General features: G+C 54.1%; 1 protein-coding gene across 1 annotated transcript in view; it reads left to right on the top strand.

The window, feature by feature from the left end:
* The window catches only part of KCNK3 (potassium two pore domain channel subfamily K member 3), a gene marked incomplete at both ends in the record, with an annotated part of 36,053 nt that extends 15,568 nt beyond the window's left edge, over window positions 1–20,485 (top strand). Inside the window, one exon of the mRNA XM_079721249.1 lies at window positions 19,575–20,485. Coding sequence (XP_079577375.1) covers window positions 19,575–20,485 — 911 coding nt within the window. The remainder of the gene's footprint in view (window positions 1–19,574) is intronic.
* Between the last annotated feature and the right edge of the window lie 343 nt (window positions 20,486–20,828).

Here is a 20,828-nt window from a genome sequence, read left to right as displayed (position 1 = left end):
CCACCCCACCCCCCAGCAGCCTTCCAGAGAGCTTAGCTATGGAAAAGCACTGCCAAAAGTTAATTCCAAAGCCCTCTCCTCGGGTACGGTGCAGCAGCTAAGGCTGGAGAAGAACGTCAGGCACATATGGTGGAGGACGCTGAAAGGCAGGTTGAAAGTGTGAGCTTCTTTCCCTGTAGGCAATGGGGAGTTGTGGAAGGTTTTGAGCAGAGCAGTGACAAGTGCAGACTGGAGTGTCATCTGGAAGTAGGTGTGAGGAAGATTAGGAAGTGACCGAGGGATGACAGTTAGGGTCGCCTCCCCAGGTCCAGACTGCAGAGGATGAGAGCCTAGGCGGTGGCTATAGGAACAGAAAGAAAGGGCAGGACTAGGAAAAGAGGAATGGCTGAGACTAGGTCTGGGGGCGGGGAGAAGAGGGGAAGGCAAGGTGTTCAGCCTGGTTGACTGAGGAATTACTAGGAATCAGGCAGTACAGAGAGGCCAACGTGGTGGGAGGGATGGGTTCCGGGGGCCCAGCCAGGCTTGGGTGCTCATGCTCCAGCCAGGTGACCGTGTGAATTAGAGCTGGAGGCGAGGCCTTGGTGGCCTCCCTGGAACCAGAATCAGAGCAGCCCAGGCAGAATCTCGGTCCACTCTTAAAATCAGGGTGCAGGAGAAGGAAGCAGAGGCAGCAGGGGAGACTGCAAAGGACCGGTGGGAAGCAGGAGGGTCGGGTATCCAGTGAGGAAGAGGACCGGCCATCAGGGCTGAGCATGGCCAGAATATGAAGGAAAATGAGGATGCCAACAGCCAAGACCGCCATGTATGACCGTCCAGGTTATGGACTGTCCAAAAGAATCCAGCTGATGGGTGTGGGTTGCTGAAGTCCAGCCTGCTTACCAAGCCACGCACTCTCCCAGGGGCTGCATCCACCCAGACGGGGCCCGTTTCTTTTCTAATTGGTCCCAGAGTGCCATGGTAGTTAGGGCAGCCCTGCCCACAGGGCACCGGGTCTGGTACTCAGGAAATTCCTGATGCTGTTGGGGAGAGTAGTCTTCGTGGGTGAAGCAGGGGCATCCTGATGGGTGAGGAGAGAAGCAACAGGGGCATGGTGGGCCTGCCTCCCTTCCTCCTTCCCTGTCTCCCTCCCTTCCCTTTTTTGAAGGCTTGAGGCAAATAGTGAGAAGTTAGCAGAGGACAATTTTAAAATACCCTCAAATGGGGGGCCTCCAGGAGAAACGTTAGGAAGAAAAGCCCAAGGCCAGGGCAGCATGTAGTTAGGGGTTCAGCCTTGGGAGGGCAGGCCTCACCACCTCTGAAATGGGAGTTGGAGGAAAAGGGCAAAGCGCTCAGAGAGAGCAGGAGAAGCAGTATGGGCAGAGCCTCGCGCTGCCAGGTATTTGCTGTGTGACCTTGAGCAAATCACTTAACTTCTCTGGGCTCAGTTCCTGCATCTTTAAATAGGAATAATAGTAGTACCTACAGAATAGGGATGTTAGAGGAATAAAAGAGGAACATATATTAGCTTGCTTAGAGCAGTGGCACATAGTAAGCACTATATAAAGCTAAGGGCTTCCCTGGTGGTGCAGTGGTTGAGAGTCTGCCTGCCGATGCAGGGGACATGGGTTCGTGCCCCCGCCTGGGAAGATCCCACATGCCGTGGAGCGGCTGGGCCCGTGAGCCATGGCCGCTGAGCCTGCATGTCCGGAGCGCTCCGCGACGGGAGAGGCCACAACAGTGAGAGGCCCGCGTACCGCAAAAAAGACTATTTTGAATTGGGGAGGAGGGAGCAGTGACAGAGTCATTTAATCATTTGAATAAAGTCAAGGGCAGAGAAAGCCGGCTCGCCCAGATTCCACATGGGGGTGGACGGAGGAGAAGGCACAGCAACACTGTAAGCAGTAGCTGGGGAGGGCTGGGTCCAGGGGACTCCGCGCAGCTTGCAGCTCTAGGCACCGTAGAAAGCAAGCTCGGGACACCCCTGCACGAATCGGCATCCTCTATAGGCCGTAGGAGCCGGGAAGTCATTCTCCAATTATACCCCTGCCCGGCCGGGCTCTCCTGCGATTCTGGGCTGTGAACAACAGTGCAGATGGAGAACCTGCAAGGCTGGTGGAGTGGCAGAGCTAATTGAAAAGGTTGGGAAATCAGAGGTCAGAGGAGAGGTGACAAGCCCGGGGTGAGTCAGGCAGCGGGAGGCAGCCTGGGGGGATGAGTGTCTGCTTCCATGTCTCTGTGTAAAGGGCAGTGTCCCAAGGATGGGGACAGCTGCTTGTGTCTCCACTGAAGACGGCTGAGAAGCAATGGCCCGAGTCTCATTTCATTCCACCTAAGGAGCATCTCCGACAGGGCCCAGGGTTGAGTGAAGTGTGTTTCCATGGAGAGGGGCGGAATCTTAGCCTCTCGGTTGGGTCCAGACCTGTGTGGAGGAAGAGCTGTGCTTAGTGGCTTCTTTAGATCCCTGAGGGCCTGGAAATTGAAGGAAGAGCGGGGAGCCCAGAGGCCAAGTCCTGTAGGGGACTCCTCTCCTTTTATTGAAGGGCAGATTTTCCTGCTTCCTGGGTGTGTCCACCCTATAGCCCCCCTGGTTCTTGTACTCTCTGCCCTGGATGGTGGACAGGGTCATGCCAAGAGGCCACAGTGGGGGACATGTATTGGAGTGAGTGAGTGTGTGTGTGTGCGTGCATCTGTGCGTGTGTGCACACACATGCACGTGTGAGTGGTAGGGGTGAGGACACCATGTCTACAGGCTGGCTCACAGGGAGAGAAGGTCCTGGCAGCTGGCTTCAGGCTGAAGTCCCTGTTGCCTGGAGTCCCTCTCGTCCTGGGCACTGTGCCAACCTACACCATCTGAGCTCCTGAGCCCTGGGCAGGGTGTTGAGCCTAAGAAAAACCTCCTTCACATCTCCTGGCATCTGCTCCCAAACTCCCTGCCAGCCCAGAGCTGTCTGGGCCACCAGCCATGACCAGCAAGGAGAGTGGGAAGCAGGTGATGGAGACAGAGCCCACGGGGGCCACGCTCGCTCCAAGGCCTCCCTGCCAAACCCAACCCATGCATCCAGACCAGCTTCATGCATCTGCTGGGAATGCACCACAGACACCGGGGCAAGGTGGGCCAGTGGGAGAGGCACCCACCTCCACGCCAAACCTAATACCTGGCAGAGAGTGGCAGGGGCAGAGGAAGGTACCGCTCTTCCAACAGGGAGACGGGGGAGGCGCCCCAAAGGAGGCAGCCCCGGAGGTGCCCTTCCTTGGAGGGCGGAAGAGAGGAGGGAGGGAACTCCAGGCAGCCCAACAACATGAGGAAGTGCTCAGAGGTGAGGCGCAGAGGGGACTGGAAGTGTTGGGGGAGCCAGGAGAGAGCAGGCCAGGCTGGGGGTGCATTAAGTTGTGCACAGCCTAGGTGCTGGGCCAGGAAACCCCTAGAATGTATTGTGTGCATTTGGGAAACTAAGGAAGGCTTCTGAGTGGTGAGTGGCAGCTCAGAGCTCTGCTTTAAAACATAATGTTAACAGGGGTTTCCCTGGTGGCACAGTGGTTGAGAGTCCGCCTGTCGATGCAGGGGACACGGGTTCGTGCCCTGGTCCGGGAAGATCCCACATGCCGCAGAGCGGCTGGGCCCGTGAGCCATGGCCGCTGAGCCTGCGCGTCCGGAGCCTGTGCTCTGCGGCGGGAGAGGCCACAACAGTGAGAGGCCCGCGTGCCGCAAAAAAAAAACAACAAAAAAACATAATGTTAACAACAGCTCCCACCTCCTGAGACCTTCCACATGCCAGGCCTTGTACTAGGTACTTTGCACACTGTATTTCTAACCCCAAAGTCACCCAGCTACCTAATAAGAGAGGGGATCGGAGAGGCAGTGTGGGTTATGAGAGAAGCAGCAGGCCTGCGATCAGGAGGCCTGGGTCCCAGGTCCAACTCCGGGTGAGACGCCAGCCTTTCCAAGTTTCAGTGTCCCCAGCCATCGAATGGAGACCACCCCTGCTCAGTGGGCCACATAGGGCTGCTGCGTGGATTCAACAGGAGCGCTCCTAAACACTACAGTGTGCAGTGCCCTTATGGGTCTCCCCTGACTCATCCAGGGCCCTTCTGCTGTGCTGCTCACTTTGCCAGACACACCTGGGACACAGTGCTTGGGAGCCTGGCTTCTCCTTCTGGAGTGGCTGGAGCTTAGCCAGGGTACCGTGCCCCCTTGGACCTGTGTGAGTAAAAGGGGACTTCTGAAAGGAAACAGCACCACTTAGCTGGTGTCAAAGACCCGCAGTCAGAAGCCCAGGCCTCTCTCTCCATCTCTCTCAGGCCACACCATCTCTGTCTCTGCTGTTCCTGCTCACCCTGGCTTCCCTTCCCCAATAACCCCGACTTGCATGTGGCTTTGGTTCACCCTGGTCTCAGTTAGGACCCAATTCTTTGTAACCCTGCAGCTCAGCTCCCCAAAACGACCCAGCCCCTCAGCCCTCATCACAATCCCTGGGAGAGACAACCTGACTGGTCCACCCAGCTGACAGTTCGGGTCCTCTTAGATCAGGTATGCATCCCTAGTCCAATCCGTAGTCCAGGGCCACATGGTACAAAGGTGCTACCTGGGCCCATCCTTAACTAGAGTTGTGGCAGGACAGCTCCGAAGAGGCAGGAAGTGGGTAGCCACACCAGACATGTCCACCACAGACAGCCTCCCTGGGGGCCCTGGGCCCCTGCCCTCCAGCTCTCCTCTCCTCACCTCCTGCTCTGTCTGGCTCCTGGCCTGACTGAAGCATCCAGCAATCTCTAAAGAGAACCTCCAGGGAGCTGTTCCCTGGGACAGAAAGGACTGGCCAATCAACTTCTGGGTTCATTAGGCTGGCAGAAAGCAGGGGAGGGGCTCAGGAGAGAGGGTCTTTGGCAGGATGCCATCAGGATGGATGCAGAGCCCTAAGACTCTAAGACCCAGATCCTACCCTGAGAGGCTTCCAGGGGTCTTAGGATGATGACCAGTGGGACACATTTTCCATGCTCTATTCGCAAAGTGAAGGGTTCCAGGGACACCTGAAAGTGCCTGGATTTTGAAGGCGAAAAGATTTAGGTTGAATCCTAGCTTTTCCAATTTTTATCTGCATGACTTTGGACAAGTAGTATTTAACCTGAGCCTTAGTTTCCTCATCAAAATGGAGTTAGTAATGCCCACCTTGAAAATCATGGTGAGAATTGAGAAGATTGCTGCAAGGGTGGCTGAGCTCCTGACACTGGTACAGTTATTAGTAGGTGCACTAGGAGCAGCAAAAGCACAGGCTCTCTTCTGGCCTATGACTGTCCCCTCTTTCTCTCCCCTTCCATGCTCTTATACTCTGTCCCCTCCCGGTTCCCACCTGCCACCCCAGACCCAGCTACACAGAGGGGAGGCCAGGAGGCGAGTCCCCACAACAGGGGACCAGACCTGCGCCCTGACCGCCTCTCAAAAGCATTGTCCAGGGCCCAGCCCCACCCCGGGCCAGCCGCCCCCAACCTCCACTCTGCACAGGCAGACTTGACTAAAAGGAGTTTTGCTCACAGAGGCATCACTGTGCATAAGGAAGTGGGTAAATATGCCAGGCAGCGTCTGCCAAGAGGCCAAGTGAGTGGCAGAGATGGATGCTGTGTGCAGAGCTGAGAGAAGGGGATGCTTGTGGCCCAGAACAGGAAGAAGGCTTCCTGGGAGAAGGCAATGGGGATGGGGTGGGAACACAGCAGCCAGCAACGCATCACCAGAGGCTGTGAGTGTTTTAAAAAGGAAGGGGGGGGGCCTTCCCTGGTGGCGCAGTGGTTGAGAGTCCGCCTGCCGATGCAGGGGCCACGGGTTCGTGCCCCCGTCCGGGAAGATCCCACATGCCGAGGAGCGGCTGAGCCCGTGAGCCATGGTCACTGAGCCTGCGCGTCCAGAGCCTGTGCTCCACAACGGGAGAGGCCACAACAGTGAGAGGCCTGCGTACCGCAAAAAAAATAAATAAATAAAATTTAAAAAAGGAAGACAGGGCTTCACAATAACGCTGCAAATCTAACATTGGTCTAAAATTAAAAGTGTACTTAAAAAAAAAACGTAGATGGTAGAAGATGAAGAAGGAGGAGGAGGAGGAAGAAAAGAAGAGGAGACGGAATAGGAAGGAGAAGGAGAAGGAGGAAGAGAGAGAGAGAGAGTACGGCCTCAGACACTGACCTTGATCCAATTTCTAGGGACAACCAGGGCCAAGCAGCTCTGTGCAGCAGCCAGGGGTTCACACCACCCTGAACAATGCTCCCCCATATCCAGGGGCATCTTCAGAGGCCCTGCTCCCAGCCACAGGAGCACTGGCAACATTGCTGTGCCTTCTGACTGCTGGTTTCTGGGGGCCTGCAGTCCCACCATCACAGAAGGGCCCCTTTGACATAGACTCCCCACATCCAGCGATAACTCTTCACTTAAGGGACAGTCTTCTCTCACCTGCCCACTGGCTTTTCTCTGTTCCCAGAGGGCAAGACTGAGCCATCCCCGTCTTCGCATCCTCTCCCAGCACTCAGCTTGGTGCCTGGCACAAAGTAGTAGGTGCTTAAGAAATATTTGTTCAGTTAATTAATCAAGGCCAGCTAAGAGGAAATAAAGCCATTTTTGCTTTGGTGATTTTCCAGCTGATTTTTCGAGACCAGACAAGTGCTGCAGCCTCCCTGGGGCCCCTCCTGCCCGCTCAGCCTCCCCAGATGCCCCCCCTTAGCTGTTTCCAGGGCTGGCTCTGAGCTCTCCCACCTCCTCCTGCCTGGCTGGAGCTGGTGGAGGGCGTCTTCTGGGGAGACCCAGCACACTCTTGGATCTGGCCTCTTGGGAGAAGGGCTGGAAAGAGGAAGCATCATAGCTGGGGAAAGCACGTGCTTGACAGACAGGGAACAAGCTGCCATGACTTTTCCAGAACAACCTTAAGAAGAGCAATTCATGAAGGTCCCACTTAGATGGGCCATGGACCCAGATCCCTGACCCCAGCCCAGAGACCCTGGAGGCCACTGGGATGTGGAAGAAAGAGAGCAGGACTCGCCCTGGCTCTGCCACACACCTGTGCGGCCTTGTCACCCAGCCACTCAGCTCAGTCTCCTCGGCTCAAAACCAAGGCACCTGCCTTCCAGATGCGGCATCGAATCAACTAAGCCTGGTTAGGCTGCACGAGGCAACAGGTCTGAATTTGTACCCTGACTCAGCCACTCACTGGCTGTGTGGTCTTGAATGAGTTAGGGAAACTTTCTGTGCCTCGGTTTTCTCATAGGGAAAGTGGGGATAATATCTACCCCATAAAGTTTTTGTGAAGATTAAATGAAATAATGTAAAGCACTGAGTACAGTCCCTGGCACACAGATGCTCCACAAATGTGAGCTTTATGATCTACTACTATTACTATTACTACTGCTGCTACTACATCACCACTACCACCATTACCATTAGCTCTACTGGGTGACAGGCACTGAGCTCCTGAGAAATACAAGACACCATCCCTGTCCTCAGAGTGCAGAAGGAGACTGAGAGGACAAAATTAGATGACAAGGAGGAGGAGGTGGAAGAGGAACAGGCAGAGGAAGAAAGAAGAAGGAAGGAGGAAGCAGCTAAAGAAGCAAAAAGGAGTAAAAGCTCAAGGCTCCAGAGACTGGTCCCTAGGGCTAGATGGGGGTGGGGCTAGGGGTCCCTTTAGCACTCAGCAGTCAGAAGAGAGAACTTGGGAACCAACAAGACTTCAGGCAGGGACATGCAGCCATCTCCTCCTTGACTCTCTGCGGCCTCCTGCGCCGGGAGGCTGTGTGGGGGGCGAGGTGGGAGGACAGTTTTGTCTCTGAAGAGTCAGCTCTGGCTGCCCCCCTACTTCAGTGGGACCAGCCCATCTCTAACCCTCCCCCTTCCCATGACAGCCCAAGGGTTCTCACCCTATGCACAGCCTCTGCTCAGTGCTGACTAGGACAGCTCTGCAAAGGGCCCCAGCATCTGTGGGCCTAACACGCACCTGGAGGCTCAGGGCCATTGCTCTGGGGACCCAACTGTCCCACCGAGATGACTGCTTTCTTCATTGTTTGTAGGGGAGGGAACGTGGCCCCTCTGTAAGCCCAGAATCCTAGAATGTCACAGGACCTCAAGAACATCTCCTCCACCTCCCAGAAGAGGAGACCCAAGCCCAGAGAAGGGCAGGGTCTTACCTGTGACCATACAGCGGCACAGCTGGAAGCAGACCCCAGGTCTTCTGACTTCCATCCGGCCCTGGAGGGTCCTGAGGCGACCAAGTACAATGGAAAGAGAAGAGCCTTTGAATTTCAAGTTTGATTCTAGCATTTATGGCCTGAGATAAAACGCTTTACCTCACTGAGTCTCAGTTTCCACACCCGTAAAATAGAAAATAATAATAGTAAATACCTCCTCTACGGGATTGCTGTGCGAGCTCAAACAATAGAATGTATAGAAGTTGCTTTGTAAATGACAAAGGGCTGCTTCAGTGCAACACAGAAATAGTTATTATTCTAGAACTTAGAGCACTACATATATTAAGGACTCAAAAAACATCTGCTGGTTGAATGGATGAATGTTTGTGGACTGGTGAGTGATGAACAAAGGGCTCCAGGAGCGCTGACTTGTTTAGGTGAGTGGGATCAAGGAAGGCTTCGCAGAGCCGGTGACTTGTGAAATGGAATTTGATGGAGGAGTAGAAGCCCATCAGGGACAAAAAAAGAGCATGAACAGGGTTCAGAAATGGGAAAATGCAGCCATGCCTCCAAAGAGCTGTGGATACCAATTCCACATGCAGGTTTGGGCTCCAGACCCTGCTCAAAACTCACGCCTATCCTCAGGGCCTGTGTGTGCTAGGTGGAACAGGGGCAGCTAGCAATTTATTAAATCCTAAAATATAGCTTGTCTGAGAAGAACTAACCTTCTAATCTAACTTCCCATTTGATAGGTAAGAAAACAGAGGCTCAGTAGCTGACATGCCTTAACAAAGACCCTACAGCAGGCTCAGCAAACTAGAGCCTGTGAGCTGAACTGGCCCACCGCCTGCTTTTGTAAATAAAGTTTTTTGGAACACAGCCACGCCCATTCATTTACATATTGTCTAGGGCTGCTTTCTCGAGACAATGGCAGAGCTGAGTGGTTGCAGGAGACCATAAGGTCTGTCAAGCCTAAAATATTTGCTATCTGGCCATTTACAGGAAAAAGTTCAACAAGTCCTGTCCTACAGCAAGGTAGTGGCAGACCGAGGATGGGAGCCAGGCCCCCGACTCCTGGTTGGGTGTTCTTTAACCCCGTGCGTGCGTACCCTACCCTCTGGGGTCCACCTCGCCACGTGTAACACTGCCTGCAGGATGCAATTTCAGGCAGCCAGGCTCTGGGCAGGCTCAGCTCCAGGACACATGGTGCAGCCAACAGGGAACACCCAGGCTGGCCACTGTTGCCCCCATGACCCAACAAGGCTTCCTGTTGGGAGCAGTTCAGTCCCTTTTGGGGGAGTCTGACAAGGAGATGCCAACATGTGCCTGCTTCTCTTCCGTGGGCAAAACAGGAAGAGCCAGAGAGTGTAAGTGTAGGACTCAGGCCAGCCAGATGCCAGACTTACAGACACAGCCTTTCAAGAAGCACAAGGGTGGGGGTGGGGGGACTGGCATCCCAGCCATCTGCTGAGGTGGCCAAGTCCACTTTCAATTGTGCTGTAGAATTCCTTTCTCAATGCCAGACTGTCCCTGGTGGATTCATTTAATTAAAACCCCACCAGATCCAATCTGTTACAAGTTCTAAGCTCACACATGTTCTATCCAGCTAGTCATAGGATACAGACAGGCCACAGGCCTGGGCCATGGCCACCTGCTGCAGTGGCTGGGCTAGAACAGACCTCACAGCCCTCTCAGGTCAGTACCCTCCCGGGTTCACCCAGTGTTGCTGCCCTGTGTTGTGTGGGACGTTGCCCGTTCTGGGCCTCGTGCTCTGTCCATCCTCCCTGGCTCCATCCCATTCAACCCTCAGGCTCACCTTTGATGACTCCTTTCCTTGATTCACTCATTCAGCAGAGATTTATTAAGTGCCAGTTACATGCCGAGCACTCCTTCTAAGTGTGAGGAATCTGGTAGTAACCAAAGAGACAAAAATCTCTGCCCTCATGGGCCTTACAGTTTAAATCCACAAATACAAGAGCATCTCACACACTGTATCTACTCTTTCCTTTCTCCCCTCTCCTTTCCTTTCCTCCTCTTTCCTCCCTTCCTCCCCTCCCCTCTCCCCTCCTGAACCTAGTTTAAGCCTGAGCACTTGACAATGGGACCATGCAGAGGCCTCCTGATGCATCCTCCTGCCTGCCTTCTCCCACTGCCCTCCCCACCCCTACACATAGGGATGCCAGGAAAATCCATCTTCATACCTCTTTGGCGTGTACCTCCCCTGCTTAGAAGCTGTCAATGGTTCCTCAGTCTTCAAGTTAAGATTTGAATTCCTTCACCTCCCCTTCCAAGCTCTTCCCATTTTAGCCATTGCTCACCATACCAACCTTCACTATTTTCTGCTCCAAATAACCAAGAACTTTTGTTGTTACGTTTATAATATTCATTTCTTTATACTTAGTAATAGATTTTTGTAGAAAATATAGACTCTATAAAAGAAAATTAAAAGTAATCATGAGCCCATGATTCAAAGATAAACTCTTAGGAGCTTTTTAGTATATTTCCTTCCAACTTCTCTTTCTATGTGTGTGTACGTGTGTGTGTATAGCTGCATTTTTCAAATTTGTATATTTACGTGGGATCCCATTATACATGAAGGGCTGTATCCTACCATTTGCATTTAACCTTCGATGGTGGTTTTCTATGTAATTAAGAGACTCCTAAGAACAGCACTTTAATGGCTACACAATATTCCCCCACATAAATATACTTTAATATGTTTAACCAAACCCTATTGGTGAATATTTGGACTGTTTGCAATTTTTCACAATGAAAATGCTGCTATAAACATCCTTGTTCATAAATCTTTGTTCCAATCTCTGGTTATTTTCCCAGGAGAGATTTCTAGAAGTGGCATTGCAGGGTCACGGGCAGACACATTTTCAAGGCTCTTGAGGCATATCGTGTAGCTGCCTTCCTGAGAGAGTCTGCCTGTCCCCCTCCGCCCCCCATTTGTGAGCATGCCCATCGGCCTCGGGTTAATTTTCTCTGCCCCTAACATGCCACGTGTCTTCCTAGCATTGTGTCTTTGTTTCAACAGCTCCCCTCCATCAGAGCCCTGCATTTCCCACCCATCCTTTAGAGCTCAGGGCACATACCACCTCCTCCATGAAACCCTTCCTGATATCCAAACTGAAGTTCTCCACCACTAGCCCTCCCTCAGGTCCTGTCTTAAATTCTTCCTAAAACATTTCCTACCTTTGCCTAGCATCTTAATAATTTGTGTAATAATAACCTCTTCTTTGGGCGGGGCATTGAAGTTTTCCACTGTGTTTCCACTGAGATGTCTCATCTGATTCCCTTTCACATGGAAAGTGTTTTGAGGTCAAGGACTGTGGTTTGATCATCTGGGTCTACTTCCCCTGGCCCCATCACCCACCTCAAGCCTAGCCCAACCTCAAGCTAGCGCTTAATTTACTGGACGTGTACGACAGCCTTCACTCTTCCTAGTCCTACCAGAACAGACTTCAGAGGGCTCCCCTCTGCAGCGAGGACTGAGCTACATCAGAACGCCCTGGATTTCAGTCCTGGCTCTGTCCCCGCTCCTCTCTGGGCTGCAGTTCACCCATCTATAAAATGAACTACATAGTCTCCCATACTCCAGGATAGATGGCTCCTGTGGCCCCTGGCCCCAGGCACCCAGAGCAGCCCTGGGGTGCCTCCGAGGGCCCCTGTGCAAAGCCAGCCTCTGGGATAGGCCAGAGGGAGCTGGCCAGGGAGGCAGGCCTGGCTCCAGGCCAGGCTGTGTCTGCAAACACTGACCTTGGCTGCCGCGGGGATTTTCCATGACACCAGCACCACCCCCCTCAGCTCCCCCTAATCCCATGTGGGCCTGGGGAGGGCAGAGGAGGGGGGCTGTCCTACATCAGAGAACCCTGAACCGGAGTCATAGGGGCACCTGCGGATGGATGAGAGCTAAAAAAGAGACAGAGGAGAGGGCAGTGGGCCGCCACGTGGGAAGCTGGGGAGGAAGGCAGGAGGAGGGGGATGACCATGGTGGGGAGTGGGGACAAAAGCTGGAAGAGGAGCCGGGAGGATGAGAAGAGAGGATCTGGAGAGGGGCAGGGCTGGGGGGCAGTGCTGTGCCTCCGAGCTGTCCTTCCCAGGCGCTCTGGCCTGGAGGGGGCCAAACTCCAGACCCAGTTCTGCACACTGGTCCCTCCTGCCAACCCAGGTCCTTCAGGCCCCAGTGGTTTCCCAGGCCTAGCTCAGGCCTTGGCCAGGGCCAGGGACAGCAGGGGATTCCTCTGGGCCCTAAGGCTGATTTCATTTTGCAGGGTCCTGGGGGCCACAGGGAGGGCAGGAGCCATGACTCACAAAGGGCCCTCCTCTTATTCCCCACCCCCACTGCCGCCGACTGCTGGGTGTCTAGGGGAGGTTTCTCTCATCCACATCTCATACTTCTGGGCTGTCTGGGCTAAACAGCGTTGTCTGAGCAGCTGCACCCACCCGGCCTTTTGCCGGACACTGAGGGGACTTGCAGGCCCTCCGGGGGCTCAGAGCCCTGCAGAGCTCCTCTGCACAAATCCAGGCCTGAGAGCGAGGCAGAGGGAGAGGTCCCTCCAGCTTTGGGAAGGCACTCCAAGGTTCTTGGAAAAGGCAAGGTCTGAGCTGGATCCTGCAGGATGGAAGGAGAGGGCCTGCGCTCCCCTCCCCATCTCCACCAAGCTGGGCAGCCTCTTTTTTCCCTCCCTCCCAGGGCCTGGGCCAGCTTCCTTCCGCCTCATCTCCTTTAACACACCAATTAGGTCCCTGTGGAGCCTCCGGTCCTACTTCCTGGCTTCTCACTGCTGCCACCTCCAGATCAAGGGGGCGGCTCCCTGTCTGTGCCTCAGGGTCCTCCGTGGGTCTTTCTGAGGTGCCCTCCGCAGGCCCAGCAGGAGAGCTCAGCCTCTTCTGGGGGTGCCTATGTCTCACAGCCAGTCCCCTGGAGCTGCCCCATCTCCCTCAAGCCCCCAGTCCTCTCCGGCTGCCCCACCAGACCCAGACAGCATGCTGAGGTCACACCCCCTCCCCAGGTGCAGCTTTGCATCAGCCCAGCTTGGCCCAGAGTGCACAGCCTTTGGGTACCTCTGGCCACGGGTCACCTCATCCATCTTCTCTCAGGGCAAACATTAGCCCGGCCAGGGCCATATTTACATTAGATAACTAGGTCTGCGGGAAACCAAGAAACAGGTTGCAGCTAGGCATTGCCAAGGGCTGTGTGTTTCTAATCTACAGAAGGGCTGGGCCAACCAGAGACGGGACACCAGAGAATCTCAAAGTCAGAGACCCGGAAGAAGGACCTTAGAATTCTTGTTGCTACAGAGGAGCGTTTCCCAGACTGTGCTCCAAGGAACACTTGTCCAGCAATATGCACTGTGAGAGAAGTGTTCCAAGGTCATACAAGCAGGAAAACTTAAGCACATTCTCCCAACTTCAACTGACCTTGCTCTTTTTTTTTTTTTTTTTTGCGGTACACGGACCTCTCACTGTTGTGGCCTCTCCCGTTGCGGAGCACAGGCTCCAGACGCGCAGGCTCAGCAGCCACGGCTCACGGACCCAGCCGCTCCGCGGCATGTGGGTTCCTCCCGGACCAGGGCACAAACCCGTGTCCCCCGCATCGGCAGGGGGACTCTCAACCACTGCGCCACCAGGGAAGCCCCCTGACCTTGCTCTTGAACACGTTAGTGGCTCTGATAAAGCCTCCACTTAAATCAAATGACAACAAATGCAGTTGAATTCAGCATTCCTGCAATTTCATTTAACCAAGCAACACTTTTCTCATCCAACAGTTATTAATAGTCCATGAAATTGGTATTCCAGGAAATTACCTTTGGGAAACACTGATCTCAGAATGTCAATGCTGAAAGGAACTTTAAAGACCATCTAATTTTGATGTTCCACAAAATATTCATACTAATGATTAATATTTATTTATCCCAACATCCTAAGCATTTTAAGTCCACTAACTCATCAAGTCCCCAGAGCCACTCTATGAGGTAAGTGCATCATTATTCCCATTTTACAGGTGAGGAAACTGAGGCACTTAGAAGATTAAGTATCCTGGCCAAAACTGAAAGCTGTTTGACTCCAGAGTCTGCTCTCACCTATACCACTAAACTGCAGAGATCCCCGTGGAAAATAGAAATATCAATTTTCAGTATTTCAAAAGCGTAATAATAACTTAATTCAGTCTCAGAATCAGTTATCCCATGCTACTCAGAAGTTCTGACTGGCAAATGTGTTCCTAATTAATTTTGATGGGAAAATAATTCATTTTTTCACAATTATCTATCCAGTACCTATTCTAGGTAGTAGCTACACTGTACTGATCAACGTATTATACTTCATATGTAAAATATTTTAAAATTTAGACTGTATGAGTGGGTGTGAGTGAACAAAAAAACAAAAAAGGCATCCATAGCAGGGGGAAAAGGTGGGAACCCTTTATCTTGTCCTGTCTTTCCATGTCATAGATGAGGAAAATTGAGCCCCAGAGAGGAAAAGGGACTTGCCCAAGGCACAAGCTGGTTATGGTTAGGGCCAGGTCAGACCCCCAGATCTCCCGCTTCCTAGTCCCAAGCTCTTTCTTCCACCCAAGGCTGTGGTCAGCTTTCTAACTTTGTGGCCAGCTAGGCCAGGGGTAAGAGGTCAGACACTCAAGTTGGCAGGCATGTGAGGTCAATGGGAACAGACAGCTGAGTCCAATCCAGCCAAGGCCATTACCAAGGTCTCAGACTGGTTATTTGTGCTTCGACTGGAAGGAAATAGTCCACAGAGAGAAAAAGTTCAGTAAGAGGGAGGGATGGCCCCCAACCCTCTGCATCTCCCTGGAAGACAGAGCTTTGGCCAGTTTCTGAGGCCCTTGGTGATGCTGGGAGGAAAATAGAAGAACTAAGGCCCCGGGGTTCCCATCCCACCTAATTTTTCTTGCTGTCTCAAAATATTCATAATTAATATTTATGTCCAGCCACATAATTTTTAAATCTAGCCACTTGGCTTCCTCAGGTAAGTTCTATGCTCCAGCCAGGTTTCTAGGCCATCTCTTAGCTGGGTTGCTCCCAAGCAGGGGCTGCTGGGCTCTGGTTGAATGAACAGGTCAACCTTGGTTATACTGAGCCATAGGGCAGAGGACAAAGCATTGAGTTTGGAATGGAATACCCCAGGTTATAGTCCTGGCTCTTCCGTTCACTAGCTGTGTGATCTTGAGCAGGTCACTCTCCCTCTCTGGGCCTCCATCACCTCATCTGTACAATATAAGGACTGGGCCATATGGTCAGTAAGGACCTTTCTGGCTCTGAGCATATGGTGGATTCAGGAAGGGTAGCTGGGAGAAGAGGGGACAGGAACAGCCCCAGTCAGCTCTCTGAGAGGCAGGGTCTAGAGTCTCAGGGTCAGGGCGTGAGTTCTGGCTGGTCGGTCCATCGGGTATAATGAGGGAGGATCCTCAGAGAATCAGCCCCGGAGCGTAGCCTCTATGTATGTCAGCAACACCCAAGGACAGATGGAGCCCCTCATCCTGAGATGCGCAGGGCTGGACAGGAAGGAGAAAACGGGGACTCCCTTTGCCCCCTCTCCCTGGTAAAAACCAAGCCTGAGCACTGGACAGGCGGCAGGCCTGCTGGCAGGCAGACAGGCCTTGCCAAACTCCCAGTTACTTCCCAGAAGTTCCAGGGCCCTCTGGGAGTGGCTCCACCCCAGCTGGCGCCCCTCCAAGCTGGGTGCCCACGTCAGCAGGTCCTCCCAGCTCCCTCGCCCTTTCACCCAGTGACAATAGAACAGGCGAAGGGGTGGGGGCATGCTGACCCTAGGCCCGATGCTTGGAGAAGCATCTGAATGCCCTGGCATTGCACCCCTGTTGCCATTTCTGCCCGATCCAGCTCAGGGCAGTGGCTGAGGATGAGGCTCCAAATGGACTGCTCTCCTCTCGGGTCTCAGTTTCCCATCCTGATCGCCTTCCTGGGTGATAAATTGGCTCTGAGACATCAGAATGAGCGATGAGTCAGAAGGTCTAGTGGCCTTGGCCAACTCACGAGGCTTCTTCAGCTTTCATTATTCCAACTATAAAGTGGAGATAGTCATAATAATGACCTTGTAGGAAGTTTTTGAGAATTAAAGTTAAAAATGTATCTGAAGGATAAGATCTGCAGCCTCAGCATGTGGTAGGAAGTAAGGGTGGGCCCTGGAGGGCACCAGACCCCAAAGGTGGGGCAACACTGGACAGGACAGTGGCCGTGGCAGAGCATGAGACTTGGGGCCGGGGGGCTCTGTGGGCAGCCCACAGCGGGTAGTGAGGCTGCCAGGCCAGCAGGCACTGGGTTTTCCTAAAGGATGGTGGACCGGGAGCAGTTACAGCTTATGAACAGACACAGGTGAGAGGGGATGCTGGGATGTAGTTGCCTGACCCCATCAGGGACTGCCTGCCACTCAGGACTGCACTTTCAGGCCGACTTTACCCTGTGAGACCCCTCACTGGTCCTTCTGTCATGAACCCCACAGGTTCCAAAGTACTTTTATGTCCAGTCTCTCCTTTACTCCTTTTTTTTTTTTTTTTTTTTTTTTTTTGGCTGTGCCATGCGGCTTGTGGGATCTTAGTTCCCTGACCAGGTATCAAACCTGGGGCCCTGGCAGTGGAAGTGTGGAGTCCTAACCACTGGACCACCAGGGAATTCCCTCTCCTTTACTTCTGACAGCAGCTCTGGCAGTGGTGGCCAGGGTGGGGATTAACAGCTGTAGCTCAACCCCCCAGAGTGCAGAGCAGACAAGAGAGGTCCAAAGAGGGGAACGGATTTGCCCAATGTCACACAGCCAGCCTGTGGTCAAGCTGGGGCTGGTCCATGCCTCCCTATCCCTGTTCAGCCATGGCCACAGTGCTGTTCCCTCCCCCGCATCCTATGCTGCACCGGCCTTGGGGACGGGGAAGGGCAGGATGAGCAGCTGCTTTGACTCAGAGCCTGCCCAGCTGTCGAGGTGAGTTGTGGTCTGGCTGCTGTGGCCGAGCTGGCGGGCACAATCTGTTCTCACCCTGCTGGGGTGCAGACGGGCCAGGCATGGTAGCTCAGGAGCTCAGCTATCCAGGCCCCTGGCAAAGGGTGACACAGTCACCAGCTAGATGCCATGATCAGCGAGCAGGGGAGCCCATTCTAAGGGCAGCCCACAGCCTCACACACCCCAGCAGCAGTCCCTCGACCTCCCTGAGCTTTAAGATTCACATGGCTTTAAGCTGATAGAGATGCAAAGTTTACTGGAAATGAGCTGTCTGCCAGCCCAGGTGATCTCTTGGAAATGTGAGGGAAACCTGGCACTTCATTGTGAGCTGTTACTGAGCGCTTGATATGTACCAGACTCTGTGCTAAGTGTTATACACATTATCTCACTTATTTCTCCCCAAAAGTCCTGTGATGCAGGTGCTACTTATTAGCTCCATTTTACAGATGTGGACACTAAGGCTCAGAGAGGTTTTTTTTTTTTTTTAGAAAATACACAGTCCATGGCAGAGTCAGGATTTGAATTCAGATCCCATACCAAAGCAGACGGTATCCTGCCTTGCCATCAATTCATCAAACATATTTTGGGCATAGCCTATGGTCATGGCTGGCAATGGGGGGGTAGGGAGGAACATGACAAAGTCCAGCAGTGCCCACCCCCACCCACCCCAAGCTAGTATTTAGCTGTACATATATATTTACAGTTGGGGGACCTGAGTGGCAGAGTAGGGGATGGTGGTAGTACTGGCCCTGGACTTCAAAGCGGAACATTCTCAGTGCCACACAAAGCAGGGATCACTTCCAGCTGTGAGCAACCCAGGATGGCTGCAGAGAAGCAGCAGCATTTTTAAGTTTTTTTTTTAATTTTTTAAAATTTATTTTATTTTTGGCTGCATTGGGTCTTTGTTGCTCGGCGCAGGCTTTCTCTAGTTGCGGCGAGCAGGGGCTACTCTTCGTTGCAGTGCTCGGGCTTTTCATTGTGGTGGCTTCTCTTGTTGCGGAGCATGGGCTGTAGGTGCTCGGGCTTCAGTAGTTGTGGCATGCGGGCTCAGTAGTGTGGCTCGTGGGCTCTAGAGCACAGGCTCGGTAGAGGTGGCGCCCAGGCTTAGTTGCTCCGCAGCAGGTGGTATCTTCCTGCAACAGGGCTCGAACCCGTGTCCCCTGCATTGGCAGGCAGATTCTTAACCACTGTGCCACCAGGGAAGCCCTTGGTTAAGTTTTGATAAGGCTTAAAAAGGTGGGAAAAATGGAAAGCATTACTTTATTATAATAATCCTGTTAATAAAAGTAATAAATATCTTAATAGCTCAGTGAAGGAAGCAGGGCCAGGACCAGCAGACATAATTTTACAAATGAGGAAACATGCTCAGAGAGGGGGAGTAATTTGCCCAAGGTCACACAGCCACTAGTGACAGGGCCAGAACTTGTGCCTAGGGCTTCTGAGTTCCCATCTAGGGTCCTTTCCCCTCTAGGTCTTCAGGCAGAACTCTTGACTTAGGCCATGTGATGGTTGGCTCAGAGGGAGGCTTTGCCTCTGCCTGGCTCCTGGCTGGGTGAGGGCTGAGGGGCATGGTAGGGCGTGATAGGGTTGAGACTGTCTGACTGGTGATAGTAACACCTGGAAGGACACCCAGGGCCCTTGCTTTGACAAAGGCAATGCCGCATCCCCATGAGCAGAGACCCTACATTGGGGCCAGGCATAGAGGATGACGCCAGGGCCCCACAGAGGGTTTGATGAGGAGTCTGGAGCACTAATTCATGGGGGGAGGGCACTGTCTCCTTTCTCCTCCTCTGACACGGGTGGGCCAGCTGCCTCTGGGAGACTGGTGGGCCCCAGGGGCGAACTACCCCCATAAGCTTTGGCTGGAAGCAAGGAAGTCATCAAAGACCCCCAGGGTCCCTCCCTTCACACTGAATCGCAGGATGCAGGACTCATTCAGTCCAACCTCCACCCCTTATAGTCAAGGAAACCGAGGCCCAGAGAGGACTAGGAACAAGTCCAAAGCCCACAGACACTAAACTAGAATCCAGGTCTCCCAATTCACGCTATCCACGCTGCCTCTAGACTAAGTTCCCAACAGCAGCACGAGTCAGCTCCTATTCTGGGTAGAGAAAATGGTCGGGTCTTTGAAGCCAAACAGACTCTAATTCAAACGCAGGCTGCTCTGCCTCCAAACAGTGGGACCCCGGAAAAGTCACTTAACCCTCCCTGCTTCCTCCTTCCTTCCTACCTACCCCCTGGAGTGGTCATGACAGTGAGCGAGAAATCATCAGCAAGGAACTAGCACAGTGCCTAGAGACAAGGATGCACCCATAACTGTGAGTCGTCTTCTCTTCGGCCAAAGGAAAAAGAGGCCAGACTCTGCGAGGCTGGGGAAGGAGAGGGGAGAGTAGGGGGAAGGGAGGCAGGTTTCTGGAAAGGCAGCCCCATAGCACGTGTTTTCTCTCCTCTTCCCCTTTTTCCCCCAGGCTACGGCCACGCAGCGCCCAGCACCGACGGCGGCAAGGTGTTCTGCATGTTCTACGCACTGCTGGGCATCCCGCTCACGCTGGTCATGTTCCAGAGCCTGGGCGAGCGCATCAACACCTTCGTCAAGTACCTGCTGCACCGCGCCAAGAGGGGGCTGGGCATGCGGCGCGCGGACGTGTCCATGGCCAACATGGTGCTCATCGGCTTCTTCTCGTGCATTAGCACGCTGTGCATCGGCGCCGCGGCCTTCTCCTACTACGAGCACTGGACCTTCTTCCAGGCCTACTACTACTGCTTCATCACGCTCACCACTATCGGCTTCGGCGACTACGTGGCGCTGCAGAAGGACCAGGCGCTGCAGACGCAGCCGCAGTACGTGGCCTTCAGCTTCGTCTACATCCTCACGGGCCTCACGGTCATCGGCGCCTTCCTCAACCTCGTGGTGCTGCGCTTCATGACCATGAACGCCGAGGACGAGAAGCGCGACGCCGAGCACCGCGCGCTGCTCACGCGCAACGGGCAGGCGGGCGGCGGCACCGGCGGCGCGGGAGGCAGCGCGCACACCACGGACACCGCCTCGTCCACGGCTGCGGCAGGCGGCGGCGGCGGCTTCCGCAACGTCTACGCCGAGGTGCTGCACTTCCAGTCCATGTGCTCGTGCCTCTGGTACAAGAGCCGCGAGAAGCTGCAGTACTCCATCCCCATGATCATCCCGCGGGACCTCTCCACGTCCGACACGTGCGTCGAGCAGAGCCACTCGTCGCCGGGAGGGGGCGGCCGCTACAGCGACACGCCCTCGCACCGCTGCCTATGCAGCGGGGCGCAACGCTCCGCCATCAGCTCCGTGTCCACGGGCCTACACAGCCTGTCCACCTTCCGCAGCCTCATGAAGCGCAGGAGCTCCGTGTGAACGCCTTGCGGGGCCTGGAGCACCTGGGAGCGCGGGCGGGGCGGGGGGCTCCTGCCCGGAGGAGCAGCGGGGTCGGCGAAGAGACCGCCCCAGCCGCCTTTGGCGCCCCTACACCCCTCACCACCCTCCCCCCGCCCCCCATCTCCGACTGTGCCTGCTTGCACCAGCCGGCAGGAGCCGGGGCTCTGAGGACCCCTGGAGCCCGCATCTGCGCCCTGCAAATTCCGAGAAATGTGAAACTTGGGGGGGGGGGGTTGGGGAGGGAAGGCAGAAGCTGGGAGCCTCCCATCCCTTTGGAAAAAGAAGGAGCTCCCCAGTTCGCAGAGGCCCTGCTGGTAACTAG

The sequence above is a fragment of the Hyperoodon ampullatus genome (genome assembly GCF_949752795.1).
Source record: "Hyperoodon ampullatus genome assembly, chromosome: 15".
NCBI lineage: Eukaryota > Metazoa > Chordata > Mammalia > Artiodactyla > Ziphiidae > Hyperoodon > Hyperoodon ampullatus.
Note: the sequence above shows the minus strand (reverse complement) of the source record. Positions and strands in the feature narration are given on the sequence as shown.